This window comes from Oncorhynchus keta, chromosome 17 (assembly GCF_023373465.1).
Source record: "Oncorhynchus keta strain PuntledgeMale-10-30-2019 chromosome 17, Oket_V2, whole genome shotgun sequence".
Classification (NCBI taxonomy): Eukaryota; Metazoa; Chordata; class Actinopteri; order Salmoniformes; family Salmonidae; genus Oncorhynchus; species Oncorhynchus keta.
In genome coordinates this window covers 42,597,238-42,623,098 of record NC_068437.1, presented here as the reverse complement: position 1 = coordinate 42,623,098, position 25,861 = coordinate 42,597,238, and the positions used below count along the sequence as shown (strand labels likewise).

Genomic DNA, 25,861 nt, shown 5'->3' with positions numbered 1-25,861 from the left:
ACACTCCACCACACAGCCAACCAGACCACTCCACCACCAACCAGACCACTCTACCACCAACCAGACCACTCTACCACCAACCAGACCACTCCACCAGGCCCCTTCACCGCCAACCAGGCCCCTTCACCACTCCAACAGGCCCCTTCACCACACAGCCAACCAGACCACTCCACCACACAGCCAACCAGACCACTCCACCACACAGCCAACCAGACCACCAGACCACCACACAGCCAACCAGACCACTCCACCACACAGCCAACCAGACCACTCCACCAACCAGACCACTCCACCAACCAGAGACACTCCACCAGACCACTCCACCACACAGCCAACCAGACCACTCCACCACACAGCCAACCAGACCACTCCACCACACCACCAACCAGACCACTCCACCACCAGACCACCAGACCACCCACCAGACCACCACCAGACCACTCCACCAGACCACTCCACCAGACCGCCAACCAGACCACTCCACCACCACTCCGCCACCGCCAACCAGACCACTCCACCACTCCGCCAACCAGACCACTCCGCCAACCAGACCACTCCGCCAACCAGACCAACCAGACCACTCCGCCAACCAGACCACTCCGCCAACCAGACCACTCCGCCAACCAGACCACTCCGCCAACCAGACCACTCCGCCAACCAGACCACTCCGCCAGACCACACCACTCCACTCCGCCAACCAGACCACTCCGCCAACCAGACCACTCCGCCAACCAGACCACTCCGCCAACCAGACCACTCCGCCAACCAGACCACTCCGCCAGACCAGACCACTCCACTCCACTCTGCCAACCAGACCACTCCAACCAGACCACCAACCAGACCACTCCACCCAGACCACCAACCAGACCAGACCACTCCGCCAACCAGACCACTCCGCCAACCAGACCACTCCACCAACCAGACCACTCCACCACACCAACCAGACCACTCCACTCCAGACCACACCGCCAACCAGACCACTCCCAGACCACCACCGCCAGACCACTCCACCAACCAGACCACTCCACCCAACCAGACCACTCCACCCAGACCACCCACCACACCGCCAACCAGACCACTCCCGCCAACCAGACCACTCCACCACACCGCCAACCAGACCACTCCACCACACCGCCAACCAGACCACTCCACCACACCAGACCACTCCACCCAACCAGACCACTCCACCAGCCACCAGACCACTCCACCACCAACCAGACCACCCACCGCCAACCAGACCACCACCGCCAACCAGACCACTCCGCCAACCAGACCACTCCACCACACCGCCAACCAGACCACTCCCAACCAGACCACTCCAGCCAACCAGACCACTCCGCCAACCAGACCACTCCACCACACCACCACCAGACCACTCCGCCAACCAGACCACTCCGCCAGACCAGACCACCACTCCGCCAACCAGACCACTCCACCCACTCCACCAGACCAGACCACTCCGAACCAGACCACACCGCCAACAGACCACTCCGCCAACCAGACCACTCCACCACACCGCCAACCAGACCACTCCACCAGACCACTCCACCAACCAGACCACTCCGCCAACCAGACCACTCCCAACCAGACACACCGCCAACCAGACCACTCCACCACCACTCCCAACCAGACCACTCCACCACCAGACCACTCCGCCAACCAGACCACTCCAACCCACTCCACCACCCGCCAACCAGACCACCAGACCACTCCAACCAGACCACTCCGCCAACCAGACCACTCCACCAGACCACTCCACCAGACCACCCACCACACCGCCAACCAGACCACTCCCGCCAACCAGACCACTCCGCCAACCAGACCACTCCACCACACCGCCAGACCCAACCAGACCACTCCACCACACCGCCAACCAGACCACTCCACCACACCGCCAACCAGACCACTCCACCAACCAGACCACTCCCCGCCAACCAGACCACTCCACCACCAGACCACTCCGCCACCCCACCAGACCACTCCGCCAACCAGACCACTCCGCCAACCAGACCACTCCGCCACACCAGACCACTCCACCAGACCAGACCACTCCGCCAGACCAGACCACTCCGCCAACCAGACCACTCCGCCAACCAGACCACTCCGCCAACCAGACCACTCCGCCAGACCACTCCACTCCGCCAACCAGACCACTCCCAACCAGACCACTCCGCAACCAGACCACTCCACCAGACCACCCGCCAACCAGACCACTCCACCAACCAGACCACTCCGCCAACCAGACCACTCCGCCAACCAGACCACTCCACCAACCAGACCACTCCGCCAACCAGACCACTCCAACCAGACCACTCCGCCAACCAGACCACTCCCAGCCACCCGCCAACCACCAGACCAGACCACTCCGCCAACCAGACCACTCCGCCAACCAGACCACTCCGCCAACCAGACCACTCCGCCAACCAGACCACTCCACCAACCAGACCACTCCACCAGACCACTCCAACCAGACCACTCCAACCAGACCACTCCACCACACCGCCAACCAGACCACTCCGCCAACCAGACCACTCCGCCAACCAGACCACTCCGCCAACCAGACCACTCCGCCAACCAGACCACTCCCACCAGACCAGACCACCCAACCAGACCACTCCACCAACCAGACCACTCCGCCAACCAGACCACTCCGCCAACCAGACCACTCCACCAGACCACTCCACCAACCAGACCACTCCACCACACTGCCAACCAGACCACTCCACCAGACCACTCCACCAACCAGACCACTCCACCAGACCACTCCGCCAACCAGACCACTCCACCAGACCACTCCGCCAACCAGACCACTCCACCAGACTCACCACACCGCCAACCAGACCACTCCACCAGACCACTCCACCAACCAGACCACTCCACCACACCGCCAACCAGACCACTCCACCAGACCACTCCAGACCACTCCAGACCACTCCACCAACCAGACCACTCCACCAGACCACTCCACCAACCAGACCACACCGCCAACCAGACCACTCCGCCAGACCACTCCACCAGACCACTCCACCAGACCACTCCACCAACCAGACCACTCCACCAGACCACACCACCAACCAGACCACTCCACCACCAGACCACCCACCAGACCACTCCGCCAACCAGACCACTCCACCAGACCACTCCAACCAGACCACTCCACCCAGACCACTCCACCAGACCACCACTCCACCAGACCACCACCCGCCAACCAGACCACTCCGCCAACCAGACCACTCCGCCAACCAGACCACTCCACCACACAGCCAACCAGACCACTCCACCACCACAGACCAGACCAGACACCCACCGCCAACCAACCAGACCACTCCGCCACCACTCCGCCACTCCACCAGACCACTCCACCACCAGACCCACCACCCACCACACAGCCAACCAGACCACTCCACCAGACCACTCCACCAGACCACTCCACCAACCAGACCAACCAGACCACCCGCCAGACCACTCCACCAGACCACCACCCCACTCCAACCAGACCACTCCACCACCACCCACCACACCGCCAACCAGACCACTCCGCCAACCAGACCACTCCGCCAACCAGACCACTCCGCCAACCAGACCACTCCACCACACCGCCAACCAGACCACTCCACCACACCAGACCACTCCACCAGACCACTCCAGAACCAGACCACTCCGCCAACCAGACCACTCCACCAGACCACTCCACCCAGACCACTCCACCACACAGCCAACCAGACCACTCCACCACACAGCCAACCAGAGACCACCAGACCACTCCGCCAACCAGACCACTCCACCACACCCACCACACCAGACCACTCCACCACACCCAACCAGACCACTCCACCAACCAGACCACTCCACCACCAGACCACTCCACCAGACCACTCCACCAGACCACCACCAGACCACTCCACCAGACCCACTCCGCCAGACCACTCCAGACCACTCCACTCCGCCAACCAGACCACTCCGCCAACCAGACCACTCCACCCAGACCAGACCACTCCACCACCACCAGACCACCAGACCCACTCCACCAGACCACTCCACCAGACCACCCACCGCCAACCAGACCACTCCACCAGACCACTCCGCCCCACAACCAGACCACTCCGCCAACCAGACCACTCCGCCAACCAGACCACTCCAGACCACTCCGCCACCAGACCACTCCGCCAACCAGACCACTCCACCAACCAGACCACTCCGCCAACCAGACCACTCCACCAGACCACTCCGCCAACCAGACCACTCCGCCAACCAGACCACTCCACAACCAGACCACTCCCACCAACCAGACCACTCCACCACCACTCCGCCAACCAGACCACTCCGCCAACCAGACCACTCCACCAACCAGACCAGACCACCACTCCACCAGACCACTCCGCCAACCAGACCACTCCACCAGACCACTCCGCCAACCAGACCACTCCGCCAACCAGACCACTCCGCCAACCAGACCACTCCACCACACAGCCAACCCACTCCACCCACACCACCAACCAGACCACTCCACCCAACCAGCCACTCCACCAGACCACCCGCCAGACCACTCCACCAGACCACTCCACCAGACCACTCCACCAACCAGACCACTCCACCACCACTCCACCACACAGCCAACCAGACCACTCCACCAGACCACTCCACCAGACCAACCAACCAGACCACTCCACCACACCGCCAACCAGACCAACCAGACCACTCCACCAGAGACCACTCCACCAGACCACTCCACCAGACCACTCCAACCAGACCACTCCCCAACCAGACCACCAGACCACACCGCCAACCAGACCACTCCGCCAACCAGACCACTCCACCAACCAGACCACTCCACCAGACCAGACCACCCGCCAACCAGACCACTCCAACCAGACCACTCAACCAGACCACTCCGCCAACCAGACCACTCAGACCACCACACCAACCAGACCACTCCACCAGACCACTCCACCACCAGACCACTCCACCAGACCACTCCACCAGACCACTCCACCAGACCAGACCACTCCACCACACCAGACCACTCCACCCACACAGCCAACCAGACCACTCCACCAGACCCAACCAGACCACCAGACCACTCCACCAGACCACTCCACCAGACCAGACCACCCACCACACCCACCACACAGCCACCAGACCACTCCACCAGACCACTCCACCAGACCACTCCACCAGACCACTCCACCACACCACCAGACCACTCCACCAGACCACCAGACCACACCAGACCACTCCACCAGACCAACCAGACCACTCCGCCAACCAGACCACTCCGCCAACCAGACCACTCCGCCAACCAGACCACTCCGCCAACCAGACCACTCCGCCAACCAGACCACTCCGCCAACCAGACCACTCCCAGACCACTCCGCCAACCAGACCACTCCGCCAACCAGACCACTCCACCACACAGCCAATCAGACCACTCCACCACACAGCCAACCAGACCACTCCACCACACAGCCAACCAGACCACTCCACCACACCACTCCACCAGACCACTCCACCAACCAGACCACTCCACCAACCAGACCACTCCACCACACCGCCAACCAGACCACTCCACCACACCACTCCACCAGACCACTCCACCAGACCACTCCACCACACCACTCCACCAGACCACTCCACCAGACCACTCCACCACACCGCCAACCAGACCACTCCGCCAACCAGACCAGACCACTCCGCCAACCAGACCACTCCGCCAGACCACTCCGCCAACCAGACCACTCCGCCAACCAGACCACTCCACCACCGCCAACCAGACCACTCCGCCAACCAGACCACTCCGCCAACCAGACCACTCCGCCAACCAGACCACTCCGCCAACCAGACCACTCCGCCAACCAGACCACTCCACTCCACCACTCCACCAACCAGACCACTCCGCCAACCAGACCACTCCGCCAACCAGACCACTCCGCCAACCAGACCACTCCGCCAACCAGACCACTCCGCCAACCAGACCACTCCACCAACCAGACCACTCCGCCAACCAGACCACTCCACTCCACCAGACCACCAACCAGACCACTCCACCAGTTCCCTCCACCACACCATTCCACCAGGCACCTCCACCACACCACTCCACCAGGCCCCTCCACCACACCAACCAGGCCCCTCCACCACACCACCACCACCAGGACCCTCCACCACACCACTCCACCAGGACCCTCCACCACACCAACCAGGCCCCTCCACCAAGCCCCTCCACCAAGCCCCTCAACCAGGCCCCTCCACCAGGCCCCTCCACCAGGACCCTCCACCAGGACCCTCCACCAGGCCCCTCCACCAAGCCCCTCCACCAGGACCCTCCACCAGGACCCTCCACCAGGCCACTCCACCCAACTCATATTTCGCTGAAAGACTAAAACAGTGTTCATCTATTAAAATCAGAAAACTATGAGTCCCAAATGGCACCCTATTCCTGAAATAGTGCACTACTTTTGACCAGGACTCATTTGGCAGGCAACCAATGACTGAACAGTGTTGACCTCAGCCTCCGTGTGAAAGGTGAGAATACTAATAGTGCTGCAGTATACAGGCTACATGACAACACAGTCTGCTGCTACAGAAGATCAACATGAATAAACCAACACACCTGGGTTTCAAATACTTTGCGTTTGCTTTAGCCTGCCTACAGTTCCATTTGGGCAGGGTTAGTAAATTGTAACTTCCATTGATTCCTTTGTGCAAGGCAAAGCACAATCTAGTGTAAGTATTTGAACCCAGGTCTGAATATTTATTTTTTTGCTAATACAGGAAGAAAAGGGTCAGGTAGAAGTCAAGTTCCCATGTGACCCCCATGTGACCCACATGTGAACACTAACAAAGTCAGCACTCAGCAGAGAACAGGAAATAACCAACTATCTGGCTGGATGAGATGATTCAGTTAGTGAAATCAGTTCTGTTGACAGAGGTCAAAAGATTGACATTATCTCAACAGTTGTGACTGATTTAAAGACTAGTGTGTTTTTAACCAAACTTTACCAAATAAATATCAAGTTTAAAATCTACTTTATAAAAAAAAAAAAAGTTAGAGATGCTAGTGATATGATGTCAGTGTGGTTTTTTCCAACACATTTCTGTAGGGGACAAATGGAGGTTTGAGATGAAAGGGTGAAAGGCAAATTTAAAATGGTTAATTTTTGTGGGGGGGGGACTTGGTTAAAAATAAAAAGGCAAAATGGACATTTGAAATGAAACGGACAAAACAAAGAGATGTGAAGAGGAGAGAGAGGGGTAGCTTGGTTATGGACACGTTTAACTACTACATCCGGTCACTAACCCAGAGGACAGAATACAGGTCCCTAAATGGTCCACCACTTCCTTCCTTACAACAAACGTCTGAGTTTTAGCTGCACTGTATCACATGGTGCTGTTCTACACCCTGATCCCAGATCTGTTTGGGCTGTAAAGCCAACTCCCATGGTCATGCCAAACACGATCTGGGACCAGGCTAGTTGTTCTATACCCTGATCCCAGATCTGTTTGGGCTGTGTAAAGCCAACTCCCATGGTCATGCCAAACACGATCTGGGACCAGGCTAGTTGTTCTATACCCTGATCCCAGATCTGTTTGGGCTGTGTAAAGCCAACTCCCATGGTCATGCCAAACACGATCGGGGACCAGGCTAGTTGTTCTATACCCTGATCCCAGATCTGTTTGGGCTGTGTAAAGCCAACTCCCATGGCCATGCCAAACACGATCTGGGACCAGCCTAGCTGTTCTATGAGTAATCCTACAGAAGGGAAAATCCATTGTTTTCATTAGACCAGTGTTGATACAGTCCCAAAAAATGTTTTACATGTCAGCAGTCAAGTTTTCAAGATATTGGACTTTCAAGAAGCAGAAGTGTCACCAGCCACACCATGATGATATAAAATGCACATAAAGATGCATGTACAGGAAGAACGTAGTCATGCTGTTAATATGGTCGATTATTAACAGCAGTTATCACAGTGTTATTAACTCTAAGGGTTATTAGTTCAATAATCATAGGTAGAGTTAGTTGACATTTCAACTTGAGTTGTGTGGTTAGAACTAGTGTGATACTGGATTGTTTGTGAGTATTGTTACATGATTATTGTGGAGTCAGATTGATATAGTTTGATTTAAACGTTTACATGCGTTGCAAGAAGAACGGTTCCCTAATAATCTTGTTACACGACATCTGAAATCAGGCTACATGATAAATGCAGAAAAATTGGCAAATCAAAATAAACGTTCAAACATGTTATTTTTGTGAAGCAGATCAAACACCAACCAGACGACTCTACCACCAACCAGACCACTCTACCACCAACCAGACCACTCTACCACCAACCAGACCACTCTACCACCAACCAGACCACTCCACCACCAACCAGACCACTCCACCACCAACCAGACCACTCCACCACCAACCAGACCACTCCACCACCAACCAGACCACTCCACCACCAACCAGACCACTCTACCACCAACCAGACCACTCTACCACCAACCAGACCACTCTACCACCAACCAGACCACTCCACCACCAACCAGACCACTCTACCACCAACCAGACCACTCTACCACCAACCAGACCACTCTACCACCAACCAGACCACTCTACCACCAACCAGACCACTCTACCACCAACCAGACCACTCTACCACCAACCAGACCACTCTACCACCAACCAGACCACTCTACCACCAACCAGACCACTCTACCACCAACCAGACCACTCTACCACCAACCAGACCACTCCACCACCAACCAGACCACTCCACCACCAACCAGACCACTCTACCACCAACCAGACCACTCTACCACCAACCAGACCACTCCACCACCAACCAGACCACTCCACCACCAACCAGACCACTCCACCACCAACCAGACCACTCCACCACCAACCAGACCACTCTACCACCAACCAGACCACTCTACCACCAACCAGACCACTCTACCACCAACCAGACCACTCTACCACCAACCAGACCACTCTACCACCAACCAGACCACTCTACCACCAACCAGACCACTCTACCACCAACCAGACCACTCCACCACCAACCAGACCACTCCACCACCAACCAGACCACTCCACCACCAACCAGACCACTCCACCACCAACCAGACCACTCCACCACCAACCAGACCACTCCACCACCAACCAGACCACTCTACCACCAACCAGACCACTCTACCACCAACCAGACCACTCCACCACCAACCAGACCACTCTACCACCAACCAGACCACTCTACCACCAACCAGACCACTCTACCACCAACCAGACCACTCCACCACCAACCAGACCACTCCACCACCAACCAGACCACTCCACCACCAACCAGACCACTCCACCACCAACCAGACCACTCTACCACCAACCAGACCACTCCACCACCAACCAGACCACTCCACCACCAACCAGACCACTCCACCACCAACCAGACCACTCTACCACCAACCAGACCACTCCACCACCAACCAGACCACTCTACCACCAACCAGACCACTCTACCACCAACCAGACCACTCTACCACCAACCAGACCACTCTACCACCAACCAGACCACTCTACCACCAACCAGACCACTCCACCACCAACCAGACCACTCCACCACCAACCAGACCACTCTACCACCAACCAGACCACTCCACCACCAACCAGACCACTCTACCACCAACCAGACCACTCTACCACCAACCAGACCACTCTACCACCAACCAGACCACTCCACCACCAACCAGACCAGAACTTGAGTTGTGTGGTTAGAACTAGTGACGGGGAGTCTCTGCTGGCACATGCTCAGATCAAACACGCCACTGGAACTCTGATGAAGCTGTTTACATGTCCTAAACATTACATCATTATATGAATGCTCAGTGTTTGAGATCAATTGACACCCTTTACCATGGCACTTTGAGATTTATTTTAAACTGCAAAACCCTTACTCACCACTGCACTTTGTATACCAGGGTTGGCTGGCCTTCTCTAGTCTCTCGTAGGCTCAGTCACTGGTATACTTTTATTTACAAAGCCATTTTGGGTTTACTACCTTTTTATTTGGGCATTTGTATTGTTCAGAAATGTGGTGGGTACTCTCTTCGTTCGCTGGACTTTATCCTGTTAACTGTTACAAATGTCCGAACTGAATTTGGTAAAAGGGCTTTTATGTCCTCTGCGCCATCGTCTTGGAACGCCTTACAAAATACTTTTAAACTGGAAGAACTTGTCCCGATCGGTGTTTTTAAATCACTGATGAATAATCTTGAGACTGATTTCCTGACCTGTCAATGTTTTTAATTTGCCGTTTTTGATTTTGTTATACTCTTGTGAATTCTATGGTTTTTACTAGATTACTTGTAGTTTTTCATGTTGTTTGTCTGTAAGCTTGGCCAGGACGCTCTTGAAAAAGAGATTTTAAATCTCAATGTGCCCTTCCTGTTTAAATAAATAAAAGATTGAAACATTTTTTTTTATTTTTTAGCATCGTCGTATGCTTACTTAGATGTTGACCTTACGATTTAAGATAAGCAGAGAAAAGGAGTTTACATGACTAATGTCGTACTCGGCCTACTGCCATAAATCAGTTTAATATCAGATTGTTAGTGTGCATGGAAACGTAGCCAGTGATGTAGTAAGTGGGGGGGTTAACAGAGCAGAAAGCAACAGATACCTGGGCTGTCTTTTGGGGAGCATCAGGTGACGGCGACTCTGCAAAACAATGAATGGAATGGATTTGAAATTAAATTAAAATGTTAACATTTCGAAAATGGAGAGGGAATGGAAAACATGCTTATTAATACAATTATAGTAGTATCTCTCCCATTACTAGAAATTATATTCAAGGACCTGAAATCACATTTATAAAACCTGAGAACCGTTTTTGCCTACTAAACATTTTATAAAGAATGAAGGAGTGAATCCTAACTTCCATGAAAGTTCAGTCTCCCATTGAGATCAATGCAAGTAAAAATATGATTTACCCCGACTTTGACTCGGTACAGTAGTGTGACTATGCATATAGAGGACCGACTCAGTACAGTAGTGTGACTATGCATATAGAGGACCGACTCGGTACAGTAGTGTGACTATGCATATAGAGGACCGACTCAGTACAGTAGTGTGACTATGCATATAGAGGACCGACTCGGTACAGTAGTGTGACTATGCATATAGAGGACCGACTCGGTACAGTAGTGTGACTATGCATATAGAGGACCGACTCGGTACAGTAGTGTGACTATGCATATAGAGGACCGACTCGGTACAGTAGTGTGACTATGCATATAGAGGACCGACTCGGTACAGTAGTGTGACTATGCATATAGAGGACCGACTCGGTACAGTAGTGTGACTATGCATATAGAGGACCGACTCGGTACAGTAGTGTGACTATGCATATAGAGGACCGACTCGGTACAGTAGTGTGACTATGCATATAGAGGACCGACTCAGTACAGTAGTGTGACTATGCATATAGAGGACCGACTCAGTACAGTAGTGTGACTATGCATATAGAGGACCGACTCAGTACAGTAGTGTGACTGTGCATATAGAGGACCGACTCAGTACAGTAGTGTGACTATGCATATAGAGGACCGACTCAGTACAGTAGTGTGACTATGCATATAGAGGACCGACTCGGTACAGTAGTGTGACTATGCATATAGAGGACCGACTCGGTACAGTAGTGTGACTGTGCATATAGAGGACCGACTCAGTACAGTAGTGTGACTGTGCATATAGAGGACCGACTCAGTACAGTAGTGTGACTGTGCATATAGAGGACCGACTCAGTACAGTAGTGTGACTATGCATATAGAGGACAGACTCAGTACAGTAGTGTGACTATGCATATAGAGGACCGACTCAGTACAGTAGTGTGACTATGCATATACAGGAACGACTCAGTACAGTAGTTTGACTATGCATATAGAGGACCGACTCAGTACAGTAGTGTGACTATGCATATAGAGGAACGACTCAGTACAGTAGTGTGACTATGCATATAGAGGACCGACTCAGTACAGTAGTGTGACTATGCATATAGAGGACCGACTCAGTACAGTAGTGTGACTATGCATATAGAGGACCGACTCAGTACAGTAGTGTGACTGTGCATATAGAGGACCGACTCAGTACAGTAGTGTGACTATGCATATAGAGGACAGACTCAGTACAGTAGTGTGACTATGCATATAGAGGAACGACTCAGTACAGACTCAGCTCTCATTGTTAAAGGAAGGAAATAACAGCGCAGTAGAGGGGGATTTCCAGAACCAGCCTGTTACCATGGTGACCTGCTGGGAGTGAAACACTAGTATTATGAGATGGTAAAAAAACTCCAGGAAGCATCTGAAATGGCCCCCTATTCCGTATGACCCTGGTCAACAGTAGAGCCCTATATATGGACCCTGGTCAATAGTAGAGCCCTATATATGGACCCTGGTCAATAGTAGAGCCCTATATATGGACCCTGGTCAACAGTAGAGCCCTATATATGGACCCTGGTCAACAGTAGAGCCCTATATATGGACCCTGGTCAACAGTAGAGCCCTATATATGGACCCTGGTCAACAGTAGAGCCCTATACATGGACCCTGGTCAACAGTAGAGCCCTATACATGGACCCTGGTCAACAGTAGAGCCCTATACATGGACCCTGGTCAACAGTAGAGCCCTATACATGGACCCTGGTCAACAGTAGAGCCCTATATATGGACCCTGGTCAACAGTAGAGCCCTATACATGGACCCTGGTCAACAGTAGAGCCCTATACATGGACCCTGGTCAACAGTAGAGCCCTATATATGGACCCTGGTCAACAGTAGAGCCCTATATATGGACCCTGGTCAACAGTAGAGCCCTATATATGGACCCTGGTCAACAGTAGAGCCCTATATATGGACCCTGGTCAACAGTAGAGCCCTATATATGGACCCTGGTCAACAGTAGAGCCCTATATATGGACCCTGGTCAACAGTAGAGCCCTATACATGGACCCTGGTCAACAGTAGAGCCCTATACATGGACCCTGGTCAACAGTAGAGCCCTATATATGGACCCTGGTCAACAGTAGAGCCCTATATATGGACCCTGGTCAACAGTAGAGCCCTATATATGGACCCTGGTCAACAGTAGAGCCCTATATATGGACCCTGGTCAACAGTAGAGCCCTATATATGGACCCTGGTCAACAGTAGAGCCCTATATATGGACCCTGGTCAACAGTAGAGCCCTATACATGGACCCTGGTCAACAGTAGAGCCCTATACATGGACCCTGGTCAACAGTAGAGCCCTATATATGGACCCTGGTCAACAGTAGAGCCCTATATATGGACCCTGGTCAACAGTAGAGCCCTATACATGGACCCTGGTCAACAGTAGAGCCCTATACATGGACCCTGGTCAACAGTAGAGCCCTATATATGGACCCTGGTCAACAGTAGAGCCCTATACATGGACCCTGGTCAACAGTAGAGCCCTATACATGGACCCTGGTCAACAGTAGAGCCCTATATATGGACCCTGGTCAACAGTAGAGCCCTATATATGGACCCTGGTCAACAGTAGAGCCCTATATATGGACCCTGGTCAACAGTAGAGCCCTATATATGGACCCTGGTCAACAGTAGAGCCCTATACATGGACCCTGGTCAACAGTAGAGCCCTATATATGGACCCTGGTCAACAGTAGAGCCCTATACATGGACCCTGGTCAACAGTAGAGCCCTATATATGGACCCTGGTCAACAGTAGAGCCCTATATATGGACCCTGGTCAACAGTAGAGCCCTATATATGGACCCTGGTCAACAGTAGAGCCCTATATATGGACCCTGGTCAACAGTAGAGCCCTATATATGGACCCTGGTCAACAGTAGAGCCCTATATATGGACCCTGGTCAACAGTAGAGCCCTATATATGGACCCTGGTCAACAGTAGAGCCCTATATATGGACCCTGGTCAACAGTAGAGCCCTATATATGGACCCTGGTCAACAGTAGAGCCCTATATATGGACCCTGGTCAACAGTAGAGCCCTATATATGGACCCTGGTCAACAGTAGAGCCCTATATATGGACCCTGGTCAACAGTAGAGCCCTATATATGGACCCTGGTCAACAGTAGAGCCCTATATATGGACCCTGGTCAACAGTAGAGCCCTATATATGGACCCTGGTCAACAGTAGAGCCCTATATATGGACCCTGGTCAACAGTAGAGCCCTATATATGGACCCTGGTCAACAGTAGAGCCCTATATATGGACCCTGGTCAACAGTAGAGCCCTATATATGGACCCTGGTCAACAGTAGAGCCCTATATATGGACCCTGGTCAACAGTAGAGCCCTATATATGGACCCTGGTCAACAGTAGAGCCCTATATATGGACCCTGGTCAACAGTAGAGCCCTATATATGGACCCTGGTCAACAGTAGAGCCCTATGGTCAACAGTAGAGCCCTATATATGGACCCTGGTCAACAGTAGAGCCCTATATATGGACCCTGGTCAACAGTAGAGCCCTATATATGGACCCTGGTCAACAGTAGAGCCCTATATATGGACCCTGGTCAACAGTAGAGCCCTATATATGGACCCTGGTCAACAGTAGAGCCCTATATATGGACCCTGGTCAACAGTAGAGCCCTATATATGGACCCTGGTCAACAGTAGAGCCCTATATATGGACCCTGGTCAACAGTAGAGCCCTATATATGGACCCTGGTCAACAGTAGAGCCCTATATATGGACCCTGGTCAACAGTAGAGCCCTATATATGGACCCTGGTCAACAGTAGAGCCCTATATATGGACCCTGGTCAACAGTAGAGCCCTATATATGGACCCTGGTCAACAGTAGAGCCCTATATATGGACCCTGGTCAACAGTAGAGCCCTATATATGGACCCTGGTCAACAGTAGAGCCCTATATATGGACCCTGGTCAACAGTAGAGCCCTATATATGGACCCTGGTCAACAGTAGAGCCCTATATATGGACCCTGGTCAACAGTAGAGCCCTATATATGGACCCTGGTCAACAGTAGAGCCCTATATATGGACCCTGGTCAACAGTAGAGCCCTATATATGGACCCTGGTCAACAGTAGAGCCCTATATATGGACCCTGGTCAACAGTAGAGCCCTATATATGGACCCTGGTCAACAGTAGAGCCCTATATACCCTGGACCCCTGGTCAACAGTAGAGCCCTATATATGGACCCTGGTCAACAGTAGAGCCCTATATATGGACCCTGGTCAACAGTAGAGCCCTATATACCCTGGACCCTGGTCAACAGTAGAGCCCTATATATGGACCCTGGTCAACAGTAGAGCCCTATATATGGACCCTGGTCAACAGTAGAGCCCTATATATGGACCCTGGTCAACAGTAGAGCCCTATATATGGACCCTGGTCAACAGTAGAGCCCTATATATGGACCCTGGTCAACAGTAGAGCCCTATATATGGACCCTGGTCAACAGTAGAGCCCTATATATGGACCCTGGTCAACAGTAGAGCCCTATATATGGACCCTGGTCAACAGTAGAGCCCTATATATGGACCCTGGTCAACAGTAGAGCCCTATATATGGACCCTGGTCAACAGTAGAGCCCTATATATGGACCCTGGTCAACAGTAGAGCCCTATATATGGACCCTGGTCAACAGTAGAGCCCTATATATGGACCCTGGTCAACAGTAGAGCCCTATATATGGACCCTGGTCAACAGTAGAGCCCTATATATGGACCCTGGTCAACAGTAGAGCCCTATATATGGACCCTGGTCAACAGTAGAGCCCTATATATGGACCCTGGTCAACAGTAGAGCCCTATATATGGACCCTGGTCAACAGTAGAGCCCTATATATGGACCCTGGTCAACAGTAGAGCCAGTAGAGCCCTATATATGGACCCTGGTCAACAGTAGAGCCCTATATGGACCCTGGTCAACAGTAGAGCCCTATATATGGACCCTGGTCAACAGTAGAGCCCTATATATGGACCCTGGTCAACAGTAGAGCCCTATATATGGACCCTGGTCAACAGTAGAGCCCTATATATGGACCCTGGTCAACAGTAGAGCCCTATATATGGACCCTGGTCAACAGTAGAGCCCTATATACCCTGGACCCTGGTCAACAGTAGAGCCCTATATATGGACCCTGGTCAACAGTAGAGCCCTATATATGGACCCTGGTCAACAGTAGAGCCCTATATATGGACCCTGGTCAACAGTAGAGCCCTATATATGGACCCTGGTCAACAGTAGAGCCCTATATATGGACCCTGGTCAACAGTAGAGCCCTATATATGGACCCTGGTCAACAGTAGAGCCCTATATATGGACCCTGGTCAACAGTAGAGCCCTATATATGGACCCTGGTCAACAGTAGAGCCCTATATATGGACCCTGGTCAACAGTAGAGCCCTATATATGGACCCTGGTCAACAGTAGAGCCCTATATATGGACCCTGGTCAACAGTAGAGCCCTATATATGGACCCTGGTCAACAGTAGAGCCCTATATATGGACCCTGGTCAACAGTAGAGCCCTATATATGGACCCTGGTCAACAGTAGAGCCCTATATATGGACCCTGGTCAACAGTAGAGCCCTATATATGGACCCTGGTCAACAGTAGAGCCCTATATATGGACCCTGGTCAACAGTAGAGCCCTATATATGGACCCTGGTCAACAGTAGAGCCCTATATATGGACCCTGGTCAACAGTAGAGCCCTATATATGGACCCTGGTCAACAGTAGAGCCCTATATATGGACCCTGGTCAACAGTAGAGCCCTATATATGGACCCTGGTCAACAGTAGAGCCCTATATATGGACCCTGGTCAACAGTAGAGCCCTATATATGGACCCTGGTCAACAGTAGAGCCCTATATATGGACCCTGGTCAACAGTAGAGCCCTATATATGGACCCTGGTCAACAGTAGAGCCCTATATATGGACCCTGGTCAACAGTAGAGCCCTATATATGGACCCTGGTCAACAGTAGAGCCCTATATATGGACCCTGGTCAACAGTAGAGCCCTATATATGGACCCTGGTCAACAGTAGAGCCCTATATATGGACCCTGGTCAACAGTAGAGCCCTGGTCATATATGGACCCTGGTCAACAGTAGAGCCCTATATATGGACCCTGGTCAACAGTAGAGCCCTATATATGGACCCTGGTCAACAGTAGAGCCCTATATATGGACCCTGGTCAACAGTAGAGCCCTATATATGGACCCTGGTCAACAGTAGAGCCCTATATATGGACCCTGGTCAACAGTAGAGCCCTATATATGGACCCTGGTCAACAGTAGAGCCCTATATATGGACCCTGGTCAACAGTAGAGCCCTATATATGGACCCTGGTCAACAGTAGAGCCCTATATATGGACCCTGGTCAACAGTAGAGCCCTATATATGGACCCTGGTCAACAGTAGAGCCCTATATATGAACCCTGGTCAACAGTAGAGCCCTATATATGGACCCTGGTCAACAGTAGAGCCCTATATATGGACCCTGGTCAACAGTAGAGCCCTATATATGGACCCTGGTCAACAGTAGAGCCCTATATGGTCAACAGTAGGACCCTGGGTCAACAGTAGAGCCCTATATATGGACCCTGGTCAACAGTAGAGCCCTATATATGGACCCTGGTCAACAGTAGAGCCCTATATATGGACCCTGGTCAACAGTAGAGCCCTATATATGGACCCTGGTCAACAGTAGAGCCCTATATATGGACCCTGGTCAACAGTAGAGCCCTATATATGGACCCTGGTCAACAGTAGAGCCCTATATATGGACCCTGGTCAATAGTAGAGCCCTATATATGGACCCTGGTCAACAGTAGAGCCCTATATATGGACCCTGGTCAACAGTAGAGCCCTATATATGGACCCTGGTCAACAGTAGAGCCCTATATATGGACCCTGGTCAACAGTAGAGCCCTATATGGGACCCTGGTCAACAGTAGAGCCCTATACATGGACCCTGGTCAACAGTAGAGCCCTATATATGGACCCTGGTCAACAGTAGAGCCCTATATATGGACCCTGGTCAACAGTAGAGCCCTATATATGGACCCTGGTCAACAGTAGAGCCCTATATATGGATCCTGGTCAACAGTAGAGCCCTATATATGGACCCTGGTCAACAGTAGAGCCCTATATATGCCCTATATATGGACCCTGGTCAACAGTAGAGCCCTATACATGGACCCTGGTCAACAGTAGAGCCCTATACATGGACCCTGGTCAACAGTAGAGCCCTATACATGGACCCTGGTCAACAGTAGAGCCCTATATATGGACCCTGGTCAACAGTAGAGCCCTATACATGGACCCTGGTCAACAGTAGAGCCCTATATATGGACCCTGGTCAACAGTAGAGCCCTATATATGGACCCTGGTCAACAGTAGAGCCCTATATATGGACCCTGGTCAACAGTAGAGCCCTATATATGAACCCTGGTCAACAGTAGAGCCCTATATATGGACCCTGGTCAACAGTAGAGCCCTATATATGGACCCTGGTCAACAGTAGAGCCCTATATATGAACCCTGGTAAACAGTAGAGCCCTATATATGGACCCTGGTCAATAGTAGAGCCCTATATATGGACCCTGGTCAACAGTAGAGCCCTATATATGGACCCGGGTCAACAGTAGAGCCCTATATATGGACCCGGGTCAACAGTAGAGCCCTATATATGGACCCTGGTCAACAGTAGAGCCCTATATATGAACCCTGGTCAACAGTAGAGCCCTATATATGGACCCTGGTCAATAGTAGAGCCCTATATATGGACCCTGGTCAACAGTAGAGCCCTATATATGGACCCTGGTCAACAGTAGAGCCCTATATATGGACCCTGGTCAACAGTAGAGCCCTATATATGGACCCTGGTCAACAGTAGAGCCCTATATATGAACCCTGGTAAACAGTAGAGCCCTATATATGGACCCTGGTCAATAGTAGAGCCCTATATATGGACCCTGGTCAACAGTAGAGCCCTATATATGGACCCGGGTCAACAGTAGAGCCCTATATATGGACCCGGGTCAACAGTAGAGCCCTATATATGGACCCTGGTCAACAGTAGAGCCCTATATATGAACCCTGGTCAACAGTAGAGCCCTATATATGGGAAATGGGAAATATAATACTGTCGCAACAGCACACATTTAACACCATGCAAGCCTTGAAGTTGTTGACATTCTTTCTGCATTTAATACTGCCATTCTGGGTTTAGCAATGAATGGACTCCCAAATCAAACAAGCCAATAGGATCATACGATTTAACCAGGTCCAGTCCCTCGCTAAATCCAAATGTTCTTTTCTAAACCAACCTGGATCTGGTTAACAGAAGGGTTCGTGTGACAAAAACAGACATGACATCATATCAGTGATTTCGATCAATCACAGACTGATTACTGGAGACATACTGAACACACAGTACCTTCTTCTGCAAACACATACTTTTTCATCACCAAACATGACAGTGTGTGTGGGGGTTAGGGTTGGGGGGTGGGGGTTCACGTTTGCTTATTTGGCATAGGGGGTGGGGGTTCATGTTTGCTTATTTGGCATATACACAGGATATACAGCATGTTGAGCACTGTTGAAGGAAATTATAGATGAAATAATTAATAATGTATACATTTCAATTAAAACCATTCATTCTGATACTATTATGTTATGATATGAAATGTATGGGCTCTTGGTTAAGCTGTTACTGAAAATGTGAGTAAAAACAAATTGATTGTCTGTACCTTGCGAGTTTAAGGGGGAGAGATGAGATAGCTTTTCAGACAGATAAGAATGTTTGGGTTGTGTTCCATTAGTGGAGAAAAGTATATATTTTAGACAGGTTGGAATGTAGTTTTATGAGGGGAGTAGAAGATCTCCAGACCTGAATACTACGCTATTGAGGATGGGAGAGAGTGTGAAACTGATGACGTCATTTTATGTTCTCTCTTTAAAATGTAATGTTCTTTGTATTTTGGGTCAGTACTCATCAAGAATAAATGCTGAACTTGTTTTTAAGACTGGTCTCTTGCTAATTCATGCAAATGATAAACTTACAACTTATCATGAAATAGATAAGAGTGTGAATTTGGTTTTGGCTGCAAAACACACAGGAATTTAGAAATTCAAGCACACAGTGCAATGAAATGTTTACTTGCAGGTTCACCTCTCAACAATAGGAAAGTAATTAAGTGAATAAAGGGTAATAAAAAACAACAAAGCTCAGTGTGTGTGCCAATAACAAAAAGGAGACCAACTGAATAACAGAGGAGTCTCAACTCCATTGAAACAACTTTTTAGTCCAGGCAAAGTAAGCTTCCTATGTCTGGGGAAACTCCATAACACCATTTTATCCAGGTCCCCATTTTATCCAGTTCCCCTTCAAGGTCCCCATTTTATCCAGTTCCCCATTTTATCCAGGTCCCCATTTTATCCAGGTCCCCATTTTATCCAGGTCCCCATTTTATCCAGGTCCCCATTTTATCAAGGTCCCCATTTTATCCAGTTCCCCTTCAAGGTCCCCATTTTATCCAGGTCCCCATTTTATCCAGTTCCCCTTCAAGGTCCCCATTTTATCCAGGTCCCCATTTTATCCAGTTCCCCTTCAAGGTCCCCATTTTATCCAGGTCCCCATTTTATCCAGGTCCCCTTCAAGGTCCCCATTTTATCCAGGTCCCCTTCAAGGTCCCCATTTTATCCAGGTCCCCATTTTATCCAGGTCCCCATTTTATCCAGGTCCCCATTTTATCCAGTTCCCCTTCAAGGTCCCCATTTTATCCAGTTCCCCTTCAATGTCCCCATTTTATCCAGTTCCCCTTCAAGGTCCCCATTTTATCCAGGTCCCCATTTTATCCAGGTCCCCATCCAGGTCCCCATTTTATCCAGGTCCCCATTTTATCCAGGTCCCCTTCAAGGTCCCCATTTTATCCAGGTCCCCATTTTATCCAGGTCCCCTTCAAGGTCCCCATTTTATCCAGGTCCCCTTCAAGGTCCCCATTTTATCCAGGTCCCCATTTTATCCAGGTCCCCTTCAAGGTCCCCATTTTATCAAGGTCCCCATTTTATCCAGGTCCCCATTTTATCCAGGTCCCCATTTTATCCAGGTCCCCATTTTATCCAGTTCCCCTTCAAGGTCCCCATTTTATCCAGGTCCCCATTTTATCCAGTTCCCCTTCAAGGTCCCCATTTTATCCAGTTCCCCTTCAAGGTCCCCATTTTATCCAGGTCCCCATTTTATCCAGTTCCCCTTCAAGGTCCCCATTTTATCCAGGTCCCCATTTTATCCAGGTCCCCTTCAAGGTCCCCATTTTATCCAGGTCCCCATTTTATCCAGGTCCCCTTCAAGGTCCCCATTTTATCCAGGTCCCCTTCAAGGTCCCCATTTTATCCAGGTCCCCATTTTATCAAGGTCCCCATTTTATCCAGGTCCCCTTCAAGGTCCCCATTTTATCCAGGTCCCCATTTTATCCAGGTCCCCTTCAAGGTCCCCATTTTATCCAGGTCCCCTTCAAGGTCCCCATTTTATCAAGGTCCCCATTTTATCCAGGTCCCCATTTTATCCAGGTCCCCATTTTATCAAGGTCCCCATTTTATCCAGGTCCCCTTCAAGGTCCCCATTTTATCCAGGTCCCCATTTTATCCAGGTCCCCATTTTATCCAGGTCCCCATTTTATCCAGGTCCCCATTTTATCCAGGTCCCCATTTTATCCAGGTCCCCATTTTATCCAGGTCCCCTTCAAGGTCCCCATTTTATCAAGGTCCCCATTTTATCAAGGTCCCCATTTTATCCAGGTCCCCATTTTATCCAGGTCCCCTTCAAGGTCCCCATTTTATCCAGGTCCCCATTTTATCCAGGTCCCCATGCAACATCTCCAGTTCACACAGATAGCAGGCCTGTGACTATGTTTCTGTTCAGCCTCTCAGTAATACTCCATGTAAGACATTTGCTTCTGCTTTCACCCAGATTCCAAACTGAAACGCAAGGCAGCCAGCCGTCAGTCAGGCCACAATGGAGACACACACACACACGTCCCAGACCTGCTGTTTTCAACTCTCTAGAGAGAGCAGGAGAGGTAGAGATACTCTCAATGATCGGCTATGAAAAGCCAACTGACATTTACTCCTGAGGTGCTGACCTGTTGCACCCTCGACAACTACTGTGATTATTATTATTTGACCCTGTTGGTCATTTATGAACATTTGAACATCTTGGCCATGTTCTGTTATAATCTCCACCCGGCACAGCCAGAAGAGGACCAGCCACCCCTCATAGCCTGGTTTCTTCCTAGGTTTTGGCCTTTCTAGGGAGTTTTTCCGAGCCACCGTGCTTCTACACCTGCATTGCTTGCTGTTTGGGGTTTTAGGCTGTGTTTCTGTACAGCACTTTGTGACATCAGTTGATGTAAAAAGGGCTTTATAAATACATTTGATTGATTGATGGTTTAAGAAATGTTTTTCAACAGAATCGGCGGAATGAATACACCCCTGATCACGCATAAAACACAGTTCACTTTCATAGCAGCCATGTTGTATTCATTCTAACCTCTATGCACTCTCCTCCTCTCACCTTTTCCCTTCGTTTGTGGACTTCAAATGAGCAACACATCAGCGGTATGTGACCAGGCAAAAAAAATCTTTACAAGCCAAACCGCTACACACAGCCCAGATCGTTGTCCCCATATTAGCTAAAGTAACGTCCTAGTCAACATAGCTAATAGAACTAATGCGTTAGTAAACCAGCTACAATCATGCAGTAACGTTACTGTGTGCAGTCAGTAAGCTGTTTATTAGCTACACCGTTTATTATTGCCCCGGTGGCAATGAATTAATAAAACCAAAAGCTTACCTTGATTTGATATATTATTATATATTATTTGGAAGAGTTCCAGTGTTGGATAGCCATAGCCAGCTAACTAACATAGCATCCCTCTCTGTTGGATAGCCATAGCCAGCTAACTAACATAGCATCCCTCTCTGTTGGATATCCATAGCCAGCTAGCTAACATAGCATCCCTCTCTGTTGGATAGCCATAGCCAGCTAACTAACATAGCATCCCTCTCTGTTGGATAGCCATAGCCAGCTAGCTAACATAGCATCCCTCTCTGTTGGATAGCCATAGCCAGCTAACTAACATAGCATCCCTCTCTGTTGGATAGCCATAGCCAGCTAGCTAACATAGCATCCCTCTCTGTTGGATAGCCATAGCCAGCTAGCTAACATAGCATCCCTCTCTGTTGGATAGCCATAGCCAGCTAACTAACATAGCATCCCTCTCTGTTGGATAGCCATAGCCAGCTAGCTAACATAGCATCCCTCTCTGTTGGATAGCCATAGCCAGCTAGCTAACATAGCATCCCTCTCTGTTGGATAGCCATAGCCAGCTAACTATGGTCTAAACATAACAATATTTCTTGGCATGACCCCAGGAAAAGCTGATTCTAACAGCTAATGGGAACCAAAATAAATAAATGAATGACTGGCTGACATTGTGACGGATGTCAAGGATATGGACAAGTAAATTAGATTTAGGTCAACATTGGATCATTCAGAGATCCTCACTGAACTTCTGGAGAGAGTTTGCTGCATTGAAAGTAAAGGGGCTGAATAATCTTGCACGCCGAATTTTTCAGTTTTTGATTTGTTAAAAAAGTTTGAAATATCCAATAAATGTCGATCCACTTCATGATTGTGTCCCACTTGTTGCTGATTCTTCACAAAAAAATACAGTTTTATATCTTTATGTTTGAAGCCTGAAATGTGGCAAAAGGTCGCAAAGTTCAAGGGGGCCGAATACTTTCGCAAGGCACTGTATCTTTACTAATGTGTATGTACACCAGTGATTGAGATACAAGCATCCGAGTGGTATACTACAAATTAGATTCACTGAATTAGGGAGCTAACTTATCTAAATATTCTGAAATAACACATTTTTGTTGTTGTTGATAATCTTAAAAATGGGCTCAACAACCAAACACAGGTAGAAGTTTAGCTTTCTAAATGAACCAGACACTCAACAGCTATTTCCGTTTATTTGTCAAAGTTAGCTAACTCATTGATCCTGCTTTGTAGTATACCTCTCTGGCTAACTGTGATCTAACCCTCTGGGGCCTGGCTAACAACTAACTCACCCAGGCTCTATCAAGGACCAGGCTAACGGCTAACTCACCCAGGCTCTATCAAGGGCCAGGCTAACGGCTAACTCACCCAGGTTCTATCAAGGGCCAGGCTAGCAGGCTAAGGGCTAACTCACCCAGGCTTTATCAGGGGCCAGGCTAACGGCTAACTCACCCAGGCTCTATCAAGGGCCAGGCTAGCAGGCTAAGGGCTAACTCACCCAGGCTTTATCAGGGGCCAGGCTAACAGCTAACTCACCCAGGCTCTATCAAGGGCCAGGCTAGCAGGCTAAGGGCTAACTCACCCAGGCTTTATCAGGGGCCAGGCTAACGGCTAACTCACCCAGGCTCTATCAAGGGCCAGGCTAGCAGGCTAAGGGCTAACTCACCCAGGCTTTATCAGGGGCCAGGCTAACGGCTAACTCACCCAGGCTCTATCAAGGGCCAGGCTAGCAGGCTAAGGGCTAACTCACCCAGGCTTTATCAGGGGCCAGGCTAACGGCTAACTCACCCAGGCTCTATCAAGGGCCAGGCTAGCAGGCTAAGGGCTAACTCACCCAGGCTTTATCAGGGGCCAGGCTAACGGCTAACTCACCCAGGCTCTATCAAGGGCCAGGCTAGCAGGCTAACGACTAACTCACCCAGGCTCTTGCAGACACAGCTGTGATAGTAGAGGTTGAGAACGTCAGGGTAGATGTTAGGCAGGTGTTTGAGTGACAGGAGCCTGCGGAGCTTGGAGGAACATGGTCGTTTCTGCAGCGTCACCAGGTGTCTCTCCTCAGACAGAGTGGTAGGTCTCAACTCCACCTTGTGCTCCTGTCATTACATTAGATCAACTTTATTGTAAGCCTGAAATACAGAACTGTTTTGTGCTAACATTCCACTCCTCATACTATGTGTCATATGCCAACAAGTAGATGGAGTGGAATGTTAGCACAAAACAAACTGGTACCCAGGCTACTTTGTAGTCTTAACAGAAATGTGCTTTACGTACAGAAAAAGCAGAGACTTGACATGGGTAATTTATCAGACACAAACAGCAAATGAAATGTGATACACTACATGACCAAAAGTATGTGGACAACTGCTCATCCAACATCTCATTTCAAAATCATGGGCATTAATTTAGAGTTTCTCCCCCCTTCACTGCTATAACAGCCTCCACTCTTCTGGGAAGGCTTTCCAATAGATGTTGGAACATTGCTGCTATAACAGCCTCCATTCTTCTGGGAAGGCTTTCCAATAGATGTTGGAACATTGCTGCTATAACAGCCTCCATTCTTCTGGGAAGGCTTTCCACTAGATGTTGGAACATTGCTGCTATAACAGCCTCCACTCTTCTGGGAAGGCTTTCCACTAGATGTTGGAACATTGCTGCTATAACAGCCTCCACTCTTCTGGAAAGGCTTTCCAATAGATATTGGAACATTGCAGTGGGGACTTGGTTCCATTCAGCCACAAGAACATTAGTGAGGTCGGGCACTGATGTTGAGCGATTAGGCCTGGCTCGCAGTAGGCATCCAATTCATCGCAAAGGTGTTCAATGGGGTTGAGGTCAGGGCTCTGTGCAGGCCAGTCAAATTGGAAATACGCATTCGGGCAGGCAGCGTTCTCCTGGCATCCGCCAAACCCAGATCCGTCAGTCGGACTGCCACATGGTGAAGCGTGATTCATCACTCCAGAGAATGCGTTTTCACTGCTCCAGAGT

The 25,861-nt window shown here is 50.3% G+C and overlaps 2 protein-coding genes across 53 annotated transcripts in view; one reads left to right on the top strand and one right to left on the bottom strand.

Moving 5' to 3' along the window:
* Positions 1 to 25,861, bottom strand: part of c17h15orf39 (chromosome 17 C15orf39 homolog) — a 209,825-nt gene that overhangs the window by 3,784 nt on the left and 180,180 nt on the right. For all 3 annotated transcript variants that reach the window (XM_052466098.1, XM_052466096.1, XM_052466097.1), the window contains one exon: positions 24,795 to 24,969. In XM_052466098.1, the coding sequence (XP_052322058.1) occupies positions 24,795 to 24,969 (175 nt within the window). The remainder of the gene's footprint in view (positions 1 to 24,794; positions 24,970 to 25,861) is intronic.
* On the top strand, positions 18,191 to 23,246 carry LOC127908295 (uncharacterized). 50 transcript variants are annotated; one of them, XR_008066677.1, is made up of 6 exons: positions 18,191 to 20,426; positions 20,529 to 20,620; positions 20,725 to 20,804; positions 21,144 to 21,189; positions 21,340 to 21,552; positions 21,587 to 23,246. XR_008066677.1 is itself a non-coding variant. In XM_052466102.1 (6 exons), the coding sequence occupies exons 3-6, from the start codon at positions 20,832 to 20,834 to the stop codon at positions 21,937 to 21,939; spliced, it is 936 nt and encodes a 311-aa protein (XP_052322062.1). In that variant the 5' UTR covers positions 18,191 to 20,426; positions 20,529 to 20,620; positions 20,725 to 20,831; the 3' UTR covers positions 21,940 to 23,246. The 50 variants fall into 50 exon arrangements, 3 of the variants coding, with proteins under 3 accessions (XP_052322062.1, XP_052322061.1, XP_052322063.1); XR_008066673.1 differs by having other exon boundaries at positions 21,144 to 21,264; XR_008066669.1 differs by having other exon boundaries at positions 21,127 to 21,264.

What these genes read in the sequence shown, in the direction of transcription:
- LOC127908295 (XM_052466103.1), top strand. Translation starts at nt 20,832, where the DNA reads ATGTCCCCATTTTATCCAGTTCCCCTTCAAGGTCCCCATTTTATCCAG. An exon ending in AAGGTCCCCATTTTATCCAG is followed by an intron (nt 21,190 to 21,281) that starts GTCCCCATTTTA and finishes CATTTTATCCAG; the next exon opens with TTCCCCTTCAAGGTCCCCAT. An exon ending in TTATCCAGGTCCCCTTCAAG is followed by an intron (nt 21,553 to 21,586) that starts GTCCCCATTTTA and finishes CATTTTATCCAG; the next exon opens with GTCCCCATTTTATCCAGGTC.